The 21,254-nt window shown below is 49.6% G+C and overlaps 1 protein-coding gene across 2 annotated transcripts; it reads left to right on the top strand.

Annotated features, from left to right (window-relative positions):
• Positions 1-7,937: 7,937 nt before the first annotated feature.
• ubl7a (ubiquitin-like 7a (bone marrow stromal cell-derived)) lies at positions 7,938-20,587 on the top strand. 2 transcript variants are annotated; one of them, XM_067973508.1, is made up of 10 exons: positions 7,938-8,351; positions 9,264-9,383; positions 10,876-10,958; positions 11,907-11,991; positions 12,528-12,585; positions 15,247-15,380; positions 16,719-16,768; positions 18,141-18,311; positions 18,426-18,551; positions 19,322-20,587. In XM_067973508.1, the coding sequence occupies exons 1-10, from the start codon at positions 8,174-8,176 to the stop codon at positions 19,457-19,459; spliced, it is 1,143 nt and encodes a 380-aa protein (XP_067829609.1). In that variant the 5' UTR covers positions 7,938-8,173; the 3' UTR covers positions 19,460-20,587. The 2 variants fall into 2 exon arrangements, with proteins under 2 accessions (XP_067829609.1, XP_067829610.1); XM_067973509.1 differs by lacking the exon at positions 18,426-18,551.
• The last annotated feature ends 667 nt before the right edge of the window (positions 20,588-21,254 follow it).

Genomic DNA, 21,254 nt, shown 5'->3' with positions numbered 1-21,254 from the left:
GTGTTCAGACAGAGAGGTGTTACCTACAGGACCACCGAATATACAAACAACCAAAAAAAAGAGAGAGGCAGAAACATAGAAACATCCGGAAGGAAGAGAAAGACAGCAAATGACCCGTTATATTAAAAACAGATAACTTTTGTTCGCTGGTGGGGTTACGTGTAGCATGACATGAACCCAAGATCCCGGTTGAGGCCGTCCTCGTGGGTGCGGAACTTGGCTATCAATTTCTGGCTCGACGATTTTGCGTTGTCGTGTGTCTCGAAGGCCACCTTGGAGTACGCTTACCCGAAGGTCGGTGGCTGAATGTCTTTGACTGCTGAAGTGTTCCCCAACTGGGAGGGAACCCTCCTGTCTGGCGATTGTTGCGCGGTGTCTGTTCATCCGTTGTCACAGCGTCTGCATGGTCTCGCCAATGTACCATGCTCTCGGGCATCCTTTCCTGCAACGTATGAGGTAGACAACATTGGCCGAGTCACAGGAGTATGAACCATGCACCTGGTGGGTGGTGTCCTCTTGTGTGATGGTGGTATCTGTGTCGATGATCTGGCATGTCTTGCAGAGGTTACCGTGGCAGGGTTGTGTGGTGTCGTGGACGCTGTTCTCCTGAAAGCTGGGTAATTTGCTGCAAACGATGGTCTGATTGAGGTTGGGTGGCTGTTTGAAGGCGAGTAGTGGAGGTGTGGGGATGGCCTTAGCGAGGTGTTCGTCGTCATCAATGACATGTTGAAGGCTGCGGAGAACATGGCGTAGTTTCTCCGCTCCGGGGAAGTACTGGACGACGAAGGGTACTCTGTTGGTTGCGTCCCGTGATAGTCTTCTGAGGAGGTCTATGCGATTTTTCGCTGTGGCCCGTCGGAACTGTCGATCGATGAGTCGAGCGTCATATCCCGTTCTTACGAGGGCGTCTTTCAGCGTCTGTAGGTGTCCATCGCGTTCCTCCTCGTCTGAGCAGATCCTGTGTATTCGCAGGGCCTGTCCATAGGGGATGGCCTCTTTGATGTGGTTAGGGTGGAAGCTGGAAAAGTGGAGCATCGTGAGGTTGTCCGTGGGCTTGCAGTAGAGTGAGGTGCTGAGGTGCCCGTCTTTGATGGAGATTCGTGTGTCCAAGAAAGAAACTGATTCTGAGGAGTAGTCCATGGTGAGCTTGATGGTGGGATGGAACTTGTTGATGTTATCGTGTAGTCTCTTTAGTGATTCTTCGCCGTGGGTCCATGGAAAGAAAATGTCGTCGATGTATCTGGTGTATAGTGTTGGTTGGAGGTCCTGTGCAGTGAAGAAGTCCTGCTTGAACTTGTGCATGAAAATGTTGGCGTATTGGGGTGCGAATTTGGTCCCCATGGCTGTTCCGTGTGTTTGGGTAAAGAACTGGTTATCGAAGGTGAAGACATTGTGATCCAGGATGAAGCGGATGAGTTGTAGGATGGCGTCTGGAGATTGGCTGTTGTTGGTGTTGAGTATTGATGCTGTTGCAGTGATGCCGTCATCGTGGGGGATACTGGTGTTGAGTGCCGAGACGTCCATCGTGGTGAGAAGTGTTCCTGGTTCAACTGGTCCGTGGGTACTGAGTTTTTGTAGGAAGTCTGTAGTGGCGCGACAGAAGCTGGGGGTTCCCTGTACGATGGGTTTCAGGATGCCCTCGATGTATCCAGAGAGGTTCTCACACAGGGTTCCGTGGCCTGATACGATAGGACGTCCGGGTGTGTTGGCTTTGTGTATCTTTGGGAGGCAGTAGAAGTCTCCCACGCGGGGAGTACGTGGGATGAGAGCGCGTAGGATGCTTTGAAGGTCTGGATCGAAGGTCTTGATCAGTTTGTTGAGCTGGTGGGTGTGTTCTTTGGTCGGATCTGCGGGTTAACCGTCTGTAGTGTTCCTGGTTGTCCAGTTGTCGGTGTGCTTCTTTGCAATAGTCCGTTCTGTTCTGTATGACGATGGCTCCTCCTTTGTCCGCTGGTTTGATGACTATGTTGCGGTTGGTCTTGAGAGCGTTGATGGCATTGCGTTGTGCTCGGGTGACATTCTGGACTGTCTTGAGTGTGGCTGATGAATCTGGCATTGACGCATTTCCTGACAGCTTGAGCATACATGTCAAGCTGAGGGCAGCGACCCTCCGGAGGAGTCCAGTTTGACTCTTTCCTCTTCGGTTGCTGTACCGCGGATCCCTTTGTCTGCTGTTCCGGATTGTTGATTGTCTCATTGGGTTCGCTGCTGAAATCTTGGGGTTTGTGGAAGAATTCCCGGAGCCTCATTCTCCTGATGAATTCCTCTGTGTCCGCCGCGAGACTAATGGGGTCCATTTTGGTAGTGGGGCAGAAATTGAGCCCTCGGCTGAGAACTTCAATTTCGTCTGGTTGAAGGGTGTGGTCGGACAAATTGACGATAGACTTCCCTGTGGTACCAGGGGAAGCTTGGTCGATGCTGGTGGTGATGCCGAGTTTCTCAAGCTTCCTGCTCTTGGTTTTCATGTCGTCAGCGTAGTTCCATTGCCTCGTCTGTTTGGCAGTATCTCGTAGCTGGTCTGCTGTGTCCTGAGTACAGGTTGAGAGTATGGACTCTATCTTAGTTTCGAGGTTGCGGTGTCTGCTGTAGAGTTGGTGTACGAGATGGTTGCGGAGTGTGCGAGAGGTACGACGGCAGAGTCTCTCAGCGTAATCCGAGTTGTATGTGGACTTGAGTGGGTTCGTGATCTGTAGTCCTTTCGGGATCTTGTCTGCTTTCTTGCAGCTCTGTAAAAACTTTTTTTTTTGGTTGTTTGTATATTCGGTGGCCCTGTAGGAAACACCTCTCTGTCTGAACACTTTGATTGCTTTGGCAACGGGCAGTTGGAAAGACCATCTGTAATCACCAGGTATTGTTCTGTGATTTATAAATGCGAAAGGTTCGAGGATTTCTTGACATTCACCTGAGGAAGGAGGAAGCCTCTGAAAGTTTGTGATTTTCAAATAAAATTGTTGGACTATAACTTGGTGTTGTAAAATTGTTTACAATTATTAAAATTGAAGTCAATGAGAATCAGGGAAAACTCTCTAATGGCTAGAGACACACCTAGCACAAAGGACGATGGTAGTGGTTGTTAGAGGCCAATCATCTCAGCCCCAGGACGTTGCTGCAGGAGTTCCTCAGGGCAGTGTCCTCAGCCCAACCGTCTTCAGCTGCTTCACCAATGGCCTACCCTCCATCATAAGATCGGAAGTAGGGATGATTGCATAGCGTTCAATTCCATTCACAATCCCTCATAATGACGCAGTCTGAGCCCGCATGCAGCAAGACCTGAACAACATCCAGGCTTCAGCTGATAAGTGGTAAGTAACATTCACACCAGACAAGTGTGTACCATCTACAAGATGCACTGCAGCAACTCGCCAAGGCTTCTTCGACAGCATCTCCCAAACCCACGACCTCTACCACCTAGAAGAACAAGGGCAGCAGGCATATGGGAACAACACCACCTGCACGTTCCCCTCCAAGTCACACACCACCTTGACTTGGAAGTATATCACCGTTCCTTCATTGTCGCTGGGTCAAAATCCTGGAACTCCCTACCTAACAGCAATGCGGGAGAACCTTCACCACACGGACTGCAGCGGTTCAAGACTGCGGCTCACCACCACCTTCTCAAGGGCAATTAGAGATGGGCAATAAATGCCAGCTATGCCCACATCCCATGAATGAATAAAAAAACTACAGGACAATCTTGAAGGGCTGGCAACCCTAGGACAGGATACCCGAGACTTTGAGTTGGTGATCTTTCATGAGTTTGGGGGGGGGGGGGGGGGTGGTGGTGGTAACGGGGATACTGGCTGCGAGTCTTAAGGGATGTTTTGAGTGAATCAACTTTTCTAAGCACGAGATGAAAAAGGTAGTTAAGAACAGCTCCCCTGCCAGTGCTGCGGGCTCTCCCAGAAGTCCCCAGGCTGACACCCTCCTCCTCCCACCAGTCAAGACCTGCTCCAGCAATCCACAATCCTGGGACGGGGGGGGCGGGCACGCGTGGGGGAAGGAACGAGAATGCACCATTCCTTCTCTTCTCCCCCACCCCCAAAAATTGAAGATAGGTGCATGATGTGCTCCCAAACCTCTGCTATTCCATGAAGAACTACTCGGTGGTAAATGCAAGAAGAGGAATTGCTTCCCATTTTTTTCCCCTCTGCACACTACAGGCTTCACACCAGGTGATCACTGGCAGACTCACATCCTGCCCTTCTCTGACAGCGTTGGAACTCTCCTGCTAATCTTGCTTTGTCAAGTGCCCGTGACAGGAGGGTTTGAAACTCAAGCCAATAATCCACGGCAAGATTCACTCGGTGGCGGAGAGGTTAAGTAAAGTGTTGCAGCACAGGTTTTAATGAAGTCTTGTATTAATACAGAATGTTAAAAAAATATTTATCTGAACAGAATTTTACATAAAAGCCAAACCAATTTTAAACTGTACAATCTTTGGAGAAAGAAGTTAGCATTTACAAACTGTTCACTGTTAATGTATGGTCACAAGGTCTCCTCCCAAAACCCATTAAAAAAAATTCTACTGTGGTTTGCTTTACAATTCGTCTCAGTAAAACTGAAGTATAATTCAATATATACACACAAAAAAAAATGAAGTAATCTGAATGCAACTCTATTCCATAATACAATTTCCGTAACATTCTCACTGCTTGTTAAACAGTAGACAAGGACATTTCTGCAGTGGATTCCACAGTAAAAAAAAGTGTCTCGTCCACTCAAATACTTTAGCAGTAGAGATTTGTGAAGTTCTGAAATAGTAAATCTCATCTTAAGATACGAACTGCTGCCAGTCTAGGACTGGACCATCTTGTGTATTCCACTGATTATATTGCAATTAAATATTTCAATGCAAAATGCAATGAAAATATACTTCTTGACTTGTTACTGAGGTTTCATTGTGATGTTGGAACATGAGCCACGAAAAACAGGCAGCAGTACAATTATAGATTCTATCCTTAGAAACTAGTTTGTTCTATTTTCTCAGGATGTGGGCGACGCTGGCAAGGCCGCATTAATTGCCCATCCCTAGTTACCCCGAGATGTTGGTGGGCTGCCTCATGGAACTGCTGCAGGCGTGTTTTGTTTCACAGCTCTGGTTTGCTAGGCCACTTCAGATGACGCGTCAACCACGTAGTATGGGACTGGAGTCACGTGTGCCAGGCCATGTAGGGATGGCAGGTTCCCTTCCCTACCAGAATGTTAGTGAACCAGTTGGGTTTTTGGGACATTCCGGCAGCTTTATGGTCACTTTTTGAGCCAGCCCATAAAGTACCAGATTTTATTGAATTCAATTTCACAACTTGTACGGTGCAATTTGAATTCTGAATCTCAGGGGGGAGTATTTTGAGCTATAAAACATGAGCAAAGTACTGGTGGTGGGAACTAACTTGGGGGGAAATGAATTAACAGCATTGCACAACATAACCACTTCTTGGCTTAAGTGCAATTTTCCTGGTGCATTGGTAGCAGTACGTTAAATAAAGCTACTGCACTGAACAGACACCATCTCACTTAGAATCACACCTCACCTAACAACAAAAGCTAAGCTGACAGCTACTGACCCAGAATAAACCTGCTGGATGTCCATGAGCAGTCCACTAATATCCACCCCAATTCTGGGCTGCTAATGTGCCCTCTCCTATGGGTCTTCCTCCAAAATTTGCAGCATTCAACTGAAAAAAAAAAGAACTCAATTTAAACTTCCTGGTTAAAGCCACGTATTATATAGGAGGCGTGAAGGGGACCAGCAGTGTGGAGTCAAACGTCTGGAGGGAACTGTTGCCGAAAGTGTTGTGCATTAGTTCTGTTCGGCTTTCTACGTTCAATTCATGGCAGCAAGAACCATCCACCGCCGCGTTAAAGAGAAACGATCCACAAAATCCATCGCACCCAGAGGCTGCTGAAACTCTGCAGGCAGTTGAACTCGAAAATCTCATTCACCATTCGGGTCGATATGATGCTGCCCAGCACGGCCTGGGAGAGTTAAACTATGGTCCAGTGGCCAGAGCAGTCCCGAGGCACAGGGATGCTGCTAAACATTATCTTTTAACAAGATGTCCTTTCACCTCCTCTTTGGTTATTTGTCCTTTCGTGATGTTTGTCACAAGCAGGGGATCCTCATCAGACATTTGCAAACTTGATGATCTGCATTTGTGACAGTGAACAGTTCAAATCCTTTTTTTTAAAAATAATAATTAGGCAGAAAATAAAAATTCAAACCCCCCCCCCATTCACAGACCAGGGGTTATTCGTGTCCTGGAGTTGAAAATTCAGCTTCACCCCCAAGTTCACAGCCTCCTGGCCGAGGACCAGTGCGAAATATCGGGGGGAGAATCCAACGTCCTTTCTGCCCAAATGGTTCAGGTTTATGGGGGTCCCCGGACCCCCTTTACCCGCAGGCGGGGGGTTTGCACCGAGGGAGGAGGCATTGGTGGTGGGAGAGGAGGAGGGGGGGAAGGTCCATCAGAGAGGCCGAGGCCCCCCCACCCATCCCCGGGGGGGGGGGAGGCTCAGCGCCGAATCCTTCAGCCGACGGTCACCTCGTTGCCCGGCACTTGCTCCACGGGCTCGCCGCTCTCCACCTGCGGCCCCGGCTCAGCCCCCGACCTCTCCCGGCAGCGGCACTGGCGCTGCAGCCGCTCCAGCTGGCGGGAGGTGGCCCCCAGCGCGGCCTCCAGCTGGCGGCTCCTCTGCCGCAGGTGGTCGTTCTCGCCCTTGAGGCAGGCGATGAGGGTGCGGGCCACCCGCTGGCTGGAGCTGCAGCGGAGCCGCATGATGGCCTGGACGGCGGCCTGCTCCCAGGAGCCGGGGGCGGGCCGGGGCACGGGGGCCCGCCAGGGCCTGGGGCTTTCGTGCCGCTTCTTCCTGGCCCTCGACGCCCTGGTCTCCCGGCCCGGCCGGTACTCGACGTCGTCGTCGGGGTCCCAGGCGGGCGAGTCGAGCAGCAGCAGCGCGGCCTGGTCGGCCCTCGGCTTCTTCCTCAGCCCCAGGCCCAGCAGCAGCGTCCCTTCCTCCAGGTGCTGCGAGCAGACAGCGGCCCCCGGCCCGGGGTCCGGCCCCGGCGCCACCCTCAGCCCCCGGCCTCTCAGGGCCTGCAGCCACCGGCCCCGCTCGTCGGCCCCGCTCGGGAAGCTGTAGAAGCAGAAGGGCTCCAGGCACGGGCACTCCCGGTGCCGCTGAGGCCGGTGCTGCTCGCACGCCGCCTCCCGCCACTCGCTCAGCCCGTCCCGGGTGTTGGTGCAGCCGCGAACCGCGCAGCTCCGGCCCTCGCCCTCCTCATAGGCCATAGCCGGAACCGGAAATGCGCCACCGTGACCCCCCCCTCCCGCCCAGGAACCGGAAGCGCCGCCGACCAAGCTCCAGAAACCGGAAATATGCATCCAACTGCTCTCAAGATATTTTTTAAAAATAATTAAAAGTCTCCTTTTTTTGTTCGGTTTTAATCATTTTCTTTAGTTCCGAATTCACGCTCCAAGTTTTAAATATGCGAAGTTGGGGTTGTCAACTTTGGTTGGATGTCTTCTTGACCCATGACCTCTCACCTCTTTTTTTCCCATCCCCAATATTTTTATAAACTAATAAATGAAAATGTTCAAAGGAAAGAGAATGAATCCACTAATGTTTTGATGCCCCTATGATTTTTTTCTCCAGGGTTGGTGACAGGAGTGTCCCGGAATTTAATCTTTAATTCCTGGAGGTTTGGCAACCCCCCCCCCTACCGTGACGTCAGTCGCCGTTTGCAGTGCATTGTGGAACTTGTAGTTCCAGAACAAATGCCGGAAAAATAAAGAATTGAAACGAAAATCATTTCACTTCAGAACAATTATTTCCGGTCATCGATCGTAGAACAAACGTGTTTTTATTCATTTTTAGTTTCTCTTTTTAAAAAATTTTCTGTTTTACCCTATTTCCCAGATGGCATTGCAACCGACTTCCGGTATGGTGACGCAGCAAAAAGCTGTAAACAGCCGCGACTTCCGATTTGTGTCCATAGCAACGGTATCTCGGGCCCCGGTATCCACGGTGACCGCCAGCCCTCCTCCCCCCGGTATCCACGGTGACCGCCCCTCCTCCCCCCGGTATCCACGGTGACCGCCCCCCTCCCCCGGGCCCCGGTATCCACGGTGACCGCCCTCCGCCTTCTCCTCCTCCTCCCCGGGCCTCCGCGGCGATGATGCGGCCCGACAGCATCGCGGTCAAACTGGCCGACCAGCCGCTGGCCCCGAAGGTTGCGCTCTATCTGCCCGAGGAGCTGCAGCAGGGCCCCGGCGGCGGGGTTCGGATATCCGCCCTCAAGGAGCTGATCGCGGACAAGCTGCCCGGGTCCGCAGCGGCTCCGGAATTAATCGGTAAGCGGTGGGAATAAAAGAGCCCGGGGACCAGAACCAGGGCTGGAAGGAAAAGGTTGCATTGAATGAGGAAAGATTTGAAAGAAAGATCTTGCATTTATTTTGTGGTTTTTATGGTCTCAGGACGTCCCAAAGAGCTTTACAGCCAATGGAGTTTTATTGAAGTGTAGTCACTGTTGTAATGTAGGAAAATACAGCAACTAATTTGTGCACAGCAAGATCCCACAAACAGCAATGTGATAATGACCAGATAATCTGTTTTTAGTGATGTTGGTTGAGGGATAAATTTTGGCCCCAGGACACCGGGGAGAACTCCCTCCCTCATCTTCAGATAGTGCCATGGGATCTTTTACATCCACCTAGGAGGGCAGACGGGACCTCGGTTTAACGTCTCGTCTGAAAGACGGCACCTCCCGACAGTGCGGCACTCCCTCAGTACTGCGCTGGGAGCGTCAGCCTGGATTATGTGCTCAAGCCCCTAGAGTGGGGCTCGAACCCACAACCCTCTAGACTCAGAGGCGAGAGACTACCCACTGAGCCAGGCAATAGTGAAAACATTGATGTGTGTGTTTTTTAGGCATAGTTTTAAAAAAAATAGGTTTATTTCCTCCCCTGGGGGTATTTGACTGAGTAAATTCTCTGCAGTGAGGCCTGACTCTCGGGCATTCCTTCCACAGTAATGGGTGAGAGGCTCTATATTCTTATCCCATAATCAACAAATAAGAGGGCAGACAGGGTATGGTTTAACTGATTGTGCAGCGCTCTCTCAGTATTGGATTATATGCTGAAGTCCCACAGAGCCAAGGCTGACACTGGGAGTGTTGGTATTCCTGCACCACTCCCATTGCACTCGCCCACTTTTGAAGTGAAGCAGCTGTTGACTTGTCGAACCGGTTGATTTTTTTTTTGCAGAGCTGGTGTACTGCGGGCGGAAGCTAAAAGACGAGCAGACGCTGGATTTCTACGGAATTCAAGCCGGATCCACAATCCACGTCCTGAAGAAGTCCTGGCCAGAGCCAGAGCAGAAAACCGGTTTGGAAAATTAATCGTGGCACTAATAAATCCAATAAAGAATTCAGGAGAAACTTCTTTACCCAGAGAGTTGTTAGAATGGTTGAGGCGAATAGCGTAGATGCATTTAAGGGGAAGCTAGATAAACAAATGAGGTAGAAAGGAATAGAAGGATATGCTGATAGGATGGGAGGAGGCTCGTGTGGAGCATAAACTCCGGCAGGGACCTGTTGGGCCGAATGGCCTGTTTTGTGTGCTGTACATTCTATGTAATTAAAGTGAAAACATAGTTGGATGGGAAAGAGGAGATTTCTGATTTTGTTATAAACCTCAAACCATTTGCATCGCCTCTAACGAAAATATTTATTTTACATTTAGATACCATGGCAGAGAATTGACAACTTTGATCCAGGCAAATCGTTCACTGTGGTGAAATCCCTGGGGACACGGGTTAAAATTTGGAAGTTAGGAGTAAGAAGGAAAGTCAGGCTAATAGGATTGTAATCATTGGGGGAGAAAGTGATGCTTCAGTTGCACAGAGCCTTGGTCAGACCCCATCTGGAATACTGCGTTCAGTTCTGGGCACTGCGCCTTGGGAAAGGTATAGTGGCCTTGGAGGGGTGCAGTGCAGATTCACCAGAAAGATACCGGGGCTTAGAGGGTTAAATTATGAGGCTAGATTGCGTAAACCTGGCATGTATTCCCTTGAGTTTACATGGCAGAGGGGTGACCTAGTCGAGGAGTTTAAAATGTTAATAGAGGATTCGATAGGTAGGTACAGCGAAACCATTTCCTCTGGTGGGGGATTCAAGAACGAGGAAACGTAATCTTTAAATTAGAGCTAGGCCGTTCAGGACGGAAATCAGGAAGCACTTTTTCTCACAAAGGGTAGTAGAAATCTGGAAAACTCTTCCCCCAAAAGGTTGTGGACGCTGGGGGACAATTGGTGCTTTCAAGACTGAGATCGATAGGTTTTTGTTGGGTAAGGGTATCAAGGGATTATGGAGCTCAGGTGGGCAAGTGGAGTTGTGATGCAGATGAGCCATGATCTAATTGAATGGCGGAGCAGGCTCGAGGGGCTGAATGGCCTCCTCCTGTTGTTATGTTCCTAATAAGCACTAGGTTAGGCCATTGAAATGGACAAGGTAAATGAGTTTGAGAGATGATTGGATGGAAGGGATTGAAGGGTATGGGGACAGGTGGGATTGAAATGACTCAGTTGGACGCTGTGCCTGGTGGAGTTAGTTGTTTGGAAGGACGAGGGCGAATGGGGTGAGGTGAAGAGCCTTCTGCACGTGCGCCCATCTTGCAAAGTTTTTCTCTTAAAAGTCCCCAGCGTGAGGGTGAGGAGAGCTCTGGCTTTTGGTCCGCTCTGGGAGCACTCGGCACGTTCCCTGGGCCCTAGGGGGAAAATTGTTAGACGCGAAGGCGCAGGAAGAATAAAAATCTTCTCAACGCGTCGTGCGTTTGAGCTCCGTGTTTCAGAATGTGGTGACGTGTTTCTCCCTTCCAGAGCCCGTGGACCAGGCAGCAGCAGCACGGGAGTTCCGCGTACTCCAGGCAGCGCTGCACGCCAGCCCCGCCTACAGGGAAGCGGTAAGTGCATCTCTCGGGAGTGTTTTCCCGGATTTATCTTTCCTAATTTTTCCCCTTTTCCCCCCTCCTCTCAAATAATGACTCCTGCCGGGGCCCGAGTTCTGATTGGCCTCCGGTGCCCCGTCTGACTGCCTAACTCTTCGTGGGTGAGTCTAGACAGTGAGGTCTGGCAGACTATTTGACTGTGGGAGCATCACAGCCGAGTCCAGTCTTATCCTACTTTCCACCAGAATCACTGGATAACGATGAATGGGTTATTTTTTTCTTTCTGCCCTCCGTCATTCTGGACCTCTGAGGCCAGTTGCTGCTGCTTCACCTGACATTAACTGGCTAAACACAGTCCGGAGAACAAACCCTTGCGGGCTGTGTGACTCAGCGCCGCACTGGATGAAGCATTGACCCACTGGAGGTTTGGGGCTTAATTCCCTTGCTGCTATTTTTAATGCACTTGTTAACCCTTCAAGGTAAATTCAGGCCTTTTGCTGTGTTGGAACGGTCGTTAACCTCTTTATTTTAGTGACTATGTGAGAGGAGAATAAACAGGAAGGCAACACTAAAAGCCTTAGTGCGCCAAAAAAAATAGCACACAGAGAAATGAAACGCCAGTCAATTTAAAAGCTTACCTAATGGCGCACAGCTAGCTGTAGATACAAACTACAGGCCAAAACTAATTTGCACCATTGATAGGATTTCACATCTGTGCTGTATTTCATGAATAAACCGTGCGTGAAATTGGAATCCAGTGAATTCCTCAAGGGGAAGATTTACTGCTCCAACAAGAGGGAATAAAAATGCTACTCGGCCTGCGTTGCTCACATCCCAAGAACAAATGAAGACGCTATAAATTTCTACTGGTTTGAGAGCAGATCGGAGGGATAACGAGTCACCTCCCCCCGGTGTGTTAAGATCAGTGATCTATCTGAACTAGCTTTACCGAATCTATTTCAGGTTTTCAAGATGTTGGGTAACAAGGAATCATTGGACCAGATTATTGTTGCCACCCCAGGTCTCAGCAATGACCCCATTGCTTTAGGTGAGTTAGAAAACCCTTTCTTCTTTGCAGTTAAGCTGGTTTCTTACCAGCAGTGATGCTGACAGTCGTTGCTTAGGGACCGTATGCACCACCATCCCCTTCCTGACTTGGACGAATATAACCATTCCTTCGCCGTCACTGGGTCAGTACCCTGGCACCCCCTACCTAACACCATCACCAAACGGACTGCAGGGGTTCAAGGAGAAGGCCCGCCACCATCTCCGGGCAACTCGGGACGGGCAATACACAGCACGATCCCACAGAAAGCTATGCTCAGACTTTGCATTTAGAGAAAACTTCGCAAATAGCAGGTTTTCAAGTAAATCGCACATGTTGGCAATGTTGATGATAAGGTCAGTGGAGACCTGGTACGCAATCGGTCACTCGAGATCCAGGGTGGGGGGCGGTTAGCGGAGGGGGGGGCGGTTAGCGGAGTGGGGGGGGTGGGTGGGGGCTCCAGCACCTCTGTAGACGTGATTCCCATTGAACCAAATACTAGTCTTGGATTTCATTGTTGATTATTTTTTTTGAACTAGGTGTGTTGCAAGACAAAGATCTGTTTGTCCTCTTCACCGACCCAAGCCTACTGGACACGTGAGTGCTGAATTTTTACAAACCTCAAACCCAGCGCCCATATTCTCCTCTCACATAGTCATTAAAATAAAGAGGTTAGCAACAGTTCCAACACAGCAAAAGGCCTGAATTTAACTTGAAGGGTTAACAAGTGCATTAAAAATAGCAGCAAGGGAATTAAGCCCCAAACCTCCAGTGAGTCAGTGCTTCATTCTGAGGGCCTGGGTCTGCAGCCCAGTCTCGACTATCGATTTCCCTCGACAGGCAAAGGAGGTCGGGGCAGGTGGACCGTGGCTTCCACAGTCCAGCAGGAGTCACTGGACAATGATCAAGAGCAGGAATCATTGGCCTACTTTTTTTTCCCCCCCCACCACTTCCCCCTGCCCAAGGATGCTGAGGCTCATCGTAACACAAATACAGCTGAGATCCACTGTCTCACAACAGGCCGTGTATCAAACCTGGGACCAAGCTCATCGGTGTGGTTGAGTTTCACCGCTGACAATGTATTAACCAACTGAACTATTACCACTTGCATAAATTTAGAGGAAAACGCTTGATATAGGGGTATAATAGTGTCGTGGTTATGTTAATAAACTAGTAAGTCAGAGGCCTGGACTAACAATCCAGAGAACATAAGTTAAAATCCCACCGTGAGCAGTTTGACAACTTGAATTTAAAAAAAATCTGGAAATAAAAATCAGGTCTCAGTAAAAGTGACCGTGAAGCTGTCGGATTGTTGTAAAAACCCAACTGGTTCACTGAAGTCCTTTAGGGAAGGAAACCTGCCGTCCTTACCCGGTCCAGGCCTATATGTGACTCCAGTCCCCACATCAACGTGGTTACATACGAATTAAGAGCAGGCCATTCGGCCCCTCGAGCCTGCTCCGTTGACTCTTAACTTCCCTCTGAAGTGATCGAGCAAGCCCCTCAAAAATCAGGGCAACCAGGGATGGGCAATAAATGCTTGGCCGTGCCAGCGACGCCCACATCCCAAGAATGAATATAAAAAATATATGGAAAATATTCCCGTTATCCGGCTTTAAATGTTCAGGATACATTCAACGGATTTATTTACTAATGTGATTAGTAAATGCTCCATAGAGAGATTGTGTGCAGAAGAGAATGATTAGGGATTTACAAGGAAAAGCTGTACAAGGTACAAGCAAAATCAAATCACGAGGAGAGTTAACGTGTCCCCAGCAGGGAGCACGAGTTGGAGATGGGGCTGCAGCAGTGCGGAGTCTGTCAGCCGCAGTCCTCTGAGCACTGTTCCCTCCCCCCCCCCCCCCCCCCCCCCCCCCAGGTAGTGTGGGACCAGTGAATTTACCCCAGAGCTTGGAAACATGGCTCCCCTGGGATCGAGGAAGCTGGGATCCACTGCTGCAGTGGATTTCATTCAGTGACAGTGTCGGTCCTGCTCATCCCCACGATTTAAAGAGCAGCACCTGCTCCTCTGTTACCTCCATACGACCATAAGAGATAGCAGCAGGAGTAGGCCATTCGGCCCCTCGAGCCTGCTCCCCCATTCAATGAGATCATGGCTGATCTGATTTTTACCTCAACTCCACTTTCCCGCCTTTTCCCCATATCCTGATCAAAAATTTGTCTAACTCAGCCTTGAATGTATTCAGTGACTCAGCCTCCACCAGCTTTTTGGGGTAAAGAATTCCAAAGATTCACGACCCTCTGGGAGAAGAAATTCCTCCTCATTTCCGTCTTAAACGGGCAACCCCTTTTTCTGAGACTATGCCCCCTAGTTTTAGATTCCCCTGTGAGGACTTTGCCAGTCCTGGACTTTGCCCTTTTTAGTCTGTGACAGCACATTGTGGACATTTCCTTCAATCTTTGGGCTTGCACTAAACGCATTTCATTGACAAAGGAAAATAATAATCCAACACTTGTATTTATGAGCACCTCATCAGGTCAAAACTGTCTCCAGGCACTTGACAGTTCTGAAGTGCAGCGACTGTGGGAAGCTGCAGTTACATTTCCCTGCATAAGAACAAGCAACAATTAAAAGTTTTAGTAGAGGGAGGAATCTCGGCCCAGACAGCGGGATCTTTAACATCCACCTGCACGACTAGAAATGGCAGATGGGGCATTGACATAGTGTAAGAAATGTACCAGGAATTAGGTCTGTGGAGTTTGCTGCCCCAGGAAGCTGTGGAAGCTACATCATTAAATAAATTTAAAACCGAAATAGACAGTTTTCTAGAAGTAAAGGGAATTAGGGGTTACGGGGAGCGGGCAGGAAATTGGACATGAAGCTGAGTTCGGATCGGCCAAGTCCCTGTGGGTGGCGGAGCGGGCCCAGGGGCTGCGTGGCCGGGTCCTGCTCCTACTTCTTGTGTTCTTTAGATTTGAGGTTAGGATCAGATCAGCCATGATCTTATTGAATGGCGGAGCAGGCTCGAGGGGCCGATTGGCCTACTCCTGCTCCTATTTCTTATGTTCTAATGAATGATACTCACGTGAAGGCGTGCCAATGCAGCACTCCCTCGGGCATCCTAGATTATGTGATGAAGTTGCAGAGTGGGTCATGAGTCCACAAGCTGACTCTGAGTGCTAGCCGTTGAGCCAAGGCTGGACTTGTATTGAGCAGTCAGTGAGCCCCTCTGTTAGCCTGTTGTTCTGTTGCCATGTTGATGTGTTGGTCTTTAATGTACCTGAACCCCTCTGCAGGTTGATTTCCTCGCACCCTGCACTGGTCAATGCGATGGTTTTGGTCCTGCACTCTGTGACTGGAGCGGCCCCTCTCCCGACTGCTGCCAGTAACTCGAGGAATATTCCGTCCAGGTCCTACAGCGAGGTCCCGGGTAAGTCCCACATCTCTGGAAAACTACAACAACTTGCATTTATATAGCGCCTTTAACGTAATAAAATGTCATCACGGCAGCGATTATCAACAAAAAAATTGACACCGAGCCAAAGAAGGACATGCGACCAAAAAGTTTGGTCAGAGAGGTAGGAGAGAATGACTTAGAGGAGGAGAGAGAGGCAGAGAGGTTTAGGGAGAGAGTTCCGGCCCAAGGCAGCTGAGGGCACGGCCTCCAAGAGTGGGGTAAAAGAAGTAGGGGATGCACAAGAGGCCAGAATTGGAGGAACACAGAGATCTTGGAAAGTTGTGGGGAACTGAACGAAGCTCTCACAACCACCAAGGGAGAGAAAACACCTGTCTCAGTCATTTCATTTTTCTCCTCTTGAACATCATCAATCTGTTAACCAAAAATGCTGGAAAACACGCAGAGAAAAGGGTAAGATAGTATTTTGGATGCGATCCTTCGTCAGATTGGCAGGGCCAGGTGTCATTTCTGATGAAGGATTGGAGCTAAAACTTTAACCTAGCTTTTCTCTTTTTTTTTCCAGATGCTGACTGGCCCTCTGTGTATTTCTAGCACTTTGTTTTATTACAGATTTTGCACACTTGTCTTCCTTTTTCTGTCACAGGAAGGAAGGTTGAATAAAGAGGGGGGAAAAAACAAAATGCTGAAAATGCGAAATAAAAACAGAAAATGCTGGAAGCCTCACGGCTGGTCCCTCAGCATCTAAAAGAGGAAAAAAAATAGGTTTGCATTTTGAGTGGGACTCGTCCTCGGAACCCTTCTTTGTTGCCCTTGCGGGGAAATTGCCTTGTCTGCTTGATGCCGGCACTGGTACATTTCTTAATCAGGTCACAATGCAGTGAGCAAAGTATTCCCTTCATTTGGCCGTTTGTGTAAGGCAAGTCTCCCTGCAACTAGCAATCTGTCCTTTAAGTGACGAGGGATTTCACTGATTGACCCCCTCCCTAATAATAGGTTTGGATTTGGTGGTAATTAGATAATTTATGTTCTGGATGTGTTGGGTGTTTTTATTTGGTTAGCTGGTTTGTCTGACACGTGCAGAAACTCGTCACCTTGTTTAAGAATCTCCAAACCAGGCTACTGAGAAATCCACAGGGGTAGAGTTTCTCAAAAGCGAAATCTGAAATAAAAACAAAAAAAAGTGCTGGAAACATTCAGGTCAAGCAGCATCGGGAGAGAGGGGGAGAGGGATAACGTTTCCAGGTCGATGACCTTTCATCAGAACTCCTGATGCTGCCTGAGCTGATGAGTCTGTCCAGCTATTGTCCAGTTGTAGTGTGGTTTGTAATTCCTTTCTGCTTCATGTTCCAGGGGGATTCCTCTTTGACGGGCTGTCCGACGACGAGGATGAGTTTCAGCAGGTAGTGATGAAGTCCCAACTAGTTACAGACAGAACTCACGTTTACATAGCACCGTACCACGTCTCCGAGAAACATCCTGAAGCGATTCAAATAGAACAAATTACTCTGAAGTGCCGTCCCCGTTGTTAGGTGGGAAAATGCAGCAGCCATTTTGAGCACAGCAAGATCCCACGGATACCAATGAGATGAATGACAGTTGTTCTGTTTTTTTTTATTGGTGGTGCTGGTTGATGGGAGAAATGTTGGCCAGGACATTGGGAGAACTCCCTCCTCTTCTCCCAGTAGTGCTGTGGGATCTTTAACACCCACCTGAATCTCTGGTACAAGTAGACGGTGCCTCGGTTTAAAGTCTCAGTTGAGGGTTTATAGCTATAGGTCGCTGCTTTATGCTGCAAGTTTTGTAATATGGTCAAAAAGAGAAACAATTTTGGTAAAAGTACGTAACTGTTATCAGAAAATCTTGCATAAGTAATTCGAAGTGTGACATAACTTGTTAAAAATTCAAAAGCACCTCCCCCTTCTTAAACATGTGATTTCAACTCTACCAGCAGAAAGTGTGCTTTGTTTAGTGGAATTAAATGGTACCTCCAAGTGCAGGTGTTTTCAGTTGTGGTTAGCAATAGAAAGAAAGAAAGACTTGCATTTAAATAGCACCTTTCACGACCTCAGGACGTCCCAGAGTGCTTCACAGCCAATAATTACTTTTGAAGCGAAGTCACTTTTAGGGCAACATAGCAGCCAATGTGCGCACAGCAAGATCCCACAAACAGCACTGTGATAATGACTAGATAATCTTTTTTTTAGTGATGTTGATTGAGGGATATATTGGCCAGGACACTGTGGAGATCTCTTCGAAAGAGTGCCGTGGGATCTTTTACGACCACCTTAGAGGACAAACGGGGCCTTAGTTTAAGGTCTCATCCGAAAGACGGCACTCCTGACAGTGCTGCACTCCCTCAGTACTACACTGGGGTGTCGGCCTGGATTATTTGTTCAAGTCTCTGGAGTGGGACTTGAACCCACAACTTCTGACTGAGAGGCAGGAGTGCTACCCAGTGAGCCACGGTATTGCTGCACCCACTACTGTTCTGGGAGCAGCGGGGGGCCCCCTCTATGGGACTTGTGAGCTTCCCGTGGATTCACTGCTCTCGTCCTGACGATGAACGGCACTGGGTGATGATGTAAATGGGTGCGTGGCGCTGGGGGTGTTGTATAACCACGCTGTCCTGACGCAGACGGACCAGCGCCTGCACTTGCCTTAAACACGGCAAAATTTTTCCCACTTTCTAATTCGTCCCCTGTAAGGGAGTCTGCTGAATGTCCTCGCCCACCACGGGGCAAAAAAAAAAAACCCTTCTTGTTGTCTTCACAGAACACCAGGCCCATCCCTTCCTCGAGCAACGCCTCCGGCTCCCGTCCCGCCACGCTGGGCTACAGCGGCTCAGTCGGACCTCGGCCGATCACGCAGAGCGAGCTGGCCACCGCGCTGGCCCTGGCCAGCACCCCGGAGAGCAGCGCAGCCACCCCGACCACTGGGGCGCAGGTGAGTCGCCTCGTGCACGCGCTTCCCAGTCTGCGACTGCGCCCTTCCCCCCCCCCTCCCCCGCGTCGCCACGTGACTTACCGCGGTCTCGGCTTCTCTCTTTTCCCCCCGCAGGGTACCTCGTCGGGTCTGTCTCCGGTGATGAGCTCGGGGATGCCGTCGGCTGCCCCCATCAGCCACGACATATTCAGCCAGGCGCTGCAGCAGGCTCTGCAAGCCTCCAACATCTCGGCACTTCAGGTTAGTGCCTTCGATACGGGCCTTTGACTGAGCTCCGTGCACTCCCGAAAGTAAAGGAGGTTTCAATAACTTCTGGTCGCTGTGCAGTATCGGGGGTTTCTAGGTCTCCCCGGATAAACGCCCTGCCTGGTGTGCAACTGTGTTCTACAGACCAGGAAGGTCCCGGGAGTGATCCCTGGTCTGTGCCGAGTGAGCTAACCTCAGCCGGGTCAGCGATTGGGGTGCTGCATTTGGCCTCAGTGCCATTGAACCAGGCCGGGCAAAATAAGCCAGGGCCCCCCCCCCTGCTCCTGATCTCTATCCAGTGACCCCGTGTGTGTGAGTGTGGGTATTGGGCCAGGACGGTATTGGACCCAACACTAGGGGTGAGGGGGGATAGATCTGGAAATAAAAAGCTGGGATCAGTAAAAGTGACCATGAAGCTGTCGGATTGTCGTAAAAAACCCAACTGGTTCAGGGAAGGAAACCTGCCGTCCTTACCCAGTCTAGGTCCATACGTGACTCCAGTCCTAAGGTTGACTCTTAATTGCCCTCTGAAGTGGCCTAGCAAGCACTCCAAGGCAACCCGTGATGGGCAATAAATGCCGGCCATTCCAGCGACAGACGTTCCGAGAATGAATTAAAAGATTTACCTGCTGAACCTCCTGCAGCTTTTAATTTTTGTCAAATTCAGTTCCTCTGCTTTGTGTGGTACACGAGCAGCGTTCACGTGTGTGTGTGTGTGTGGGGGGGATAGAACCTGACTCTGGCCGTGTTTTTGCCTCCTTCAGAACCAGTGGCAGCCTCAACTCCAGCAGCTGAGGGACATGGGGATTCAGGACGGGGAGCTGAGCCTGCGGGCGCTGCAGGCAACCGGAGGGGACATCCAGGCCGCGCTGGAACTCATATTTGCCGGAGGAGCCCCTTAGCTTCACCCGGCCTGCGTCTGCGGAGCTCCTACCCGACGGAGGAAGGAGCCGTGCGGCAGTGTGCATGGCAGACTGTTTTAACATCGTGGACTCGTGTATCTTAAAGGGAAATTTCATTGTGGGGCGAGTGCTGGCACTGGTAAGTACTTGGCCCCTACAGGATATTTTTATCCGGGGAGTGGGGCAACCAATTAATTTTTAAAAATATGCCCAATTCCAGAGCCTTCATGTCCAGCACTGGGTAACCTGTCTCTATTACCTATTACAGTCACAGGTCACGCCCTGTATCTTGTGGCCTATTTTCTGTGTTGGACGGTGAGCAGACTGTCCCAGGGGGCTGCCTGGCTCTGTTGTCATGATGAGCGATTTGCGCCAAGTCACCTGCCCTACTTATCGGCTGCCAGTCTTGTCAGTTTCGGATGGTTATTCGAGCCTTCTGTAAACGAGGATATATTTAAAACTGGATTTCCCCCCACCACAAAAAAGTGAAAATACCTGGAACTTACCCGAGTCAACACTTGGCATTCCTGATACCGACGCCTTACTCTAAAGTTCCCCTTTAAAATGCATAGATTTTAAAATACGTTGAGCATTTCTTGCCGGAGTGTTTGTTAATTTCAGACCTGCTCTTTCATGTTAGTAACTCATGTCATAGACCAGGACAAATGTGGTTTTGTTTTTGGGAGGGGCGGTGGCGCATGTCACCATCCGTTTTACGGTTCAATCTGCGTTGGAGAACTTGCATGTCTTTTGAAAATCCAGCGACGGTTTCCTTGCTGTTACCTCACGATGGTGCCGCGGGGCTCCCGGCGCAAACCCGGCAACTTCACTCGGATGTTGCCGGCGGACGGGTGGAGCCCCGCCATCAGCAGCCGATGGCACCAGCCCAGTACAACAGTGGCTGGTGCCCAAACACTGCTTCCCTGTGTGGGCCAGTGTTACACTGCGCGTAGGTTAGATACCCTGCGGCAGTACCTGTTTGCCCCAAAGAAAGTGAGCAGTGGTCATTGTGGGGACGTCACCCCGGGAACCTCGACAGCTAAGCTTCCCAAATAACTGCCTAGGGCAATATAACTGTTGTGCACTGTTACTTTGCAAGTACGTATAACATTAAAGTTTACACTGATACTTTTTTGGGTCCTGCATTTCACTTCTTCAAGCTGTTCATTTTTCACTTTTTCCTTTTCAAAATGCTGCGGGAATTTTGTTTGAGAATGAACTTGCATTTAAATAGCGCCTCATCCCATCTCAGGACAACCCAAAATGTTTTACATCAAATGAATTAAAGTGTATCTCACTGCTGTTAGACAGTAAATGTGTCCCAGACAGATCCAATAAACAGCAAATGGTAGTGTTGGTTGAGGGAGGAATGTTGGTCAGGACAGTGGAGGAACTCCCTGCTCTCCCAGCCATTGAAAGGATACAGAAGGAAGCAACCAGAATGATGGAGGGATTGGATTATGTGGAGCGATTACGTAAATTGGGCACATTCTCATTGGAAAAGAGAAGGTTGAGAGGTGAGCTGATTGCTGTTTTTAGGATTGTAAAGGGACTAGAAAATGTAGACCATAACAAGCTGTTTGACCTTGTCCAGAACAGTAGAACTAGAGGATGCAGCCTGTGCTTGAAGGGGGTAAATTCAAAACTAATCTGCAGAAACTATATTCCAGGAGCAAGTGGTCAATCCACTTAAAAATCCAAAGTAAGATTGTGCTTCCATGGCACATTAACTTGTGCAGCTTTTATAACAGTTAAACCAGTGCAGTTGTGTTTTAATTTTCCTTTATTAGATATC

The sequence above is a fragment of the Heptranchias perlo genome, chromosome 38 (assembly GCF_035084215.1).
Source record: "Heptranchias perlo isolate sHepPer1 chromosome 38, sHepPer1.hap1, whole genome shotgun sequence".
In the NCBI taxonomy this organism is placed as follows: Eukaryota; Metazoa; Chordata; class Chondrichthyes; order Hexanchiformes; family Hexanchidae; genus Heptranchias; species Heptranchias perlo.
The sequence above is the reverse complement of the archived record's forward strand: the minus strand, read 5'-3'. Positions and strand labels throughout refer to the sequence as shown.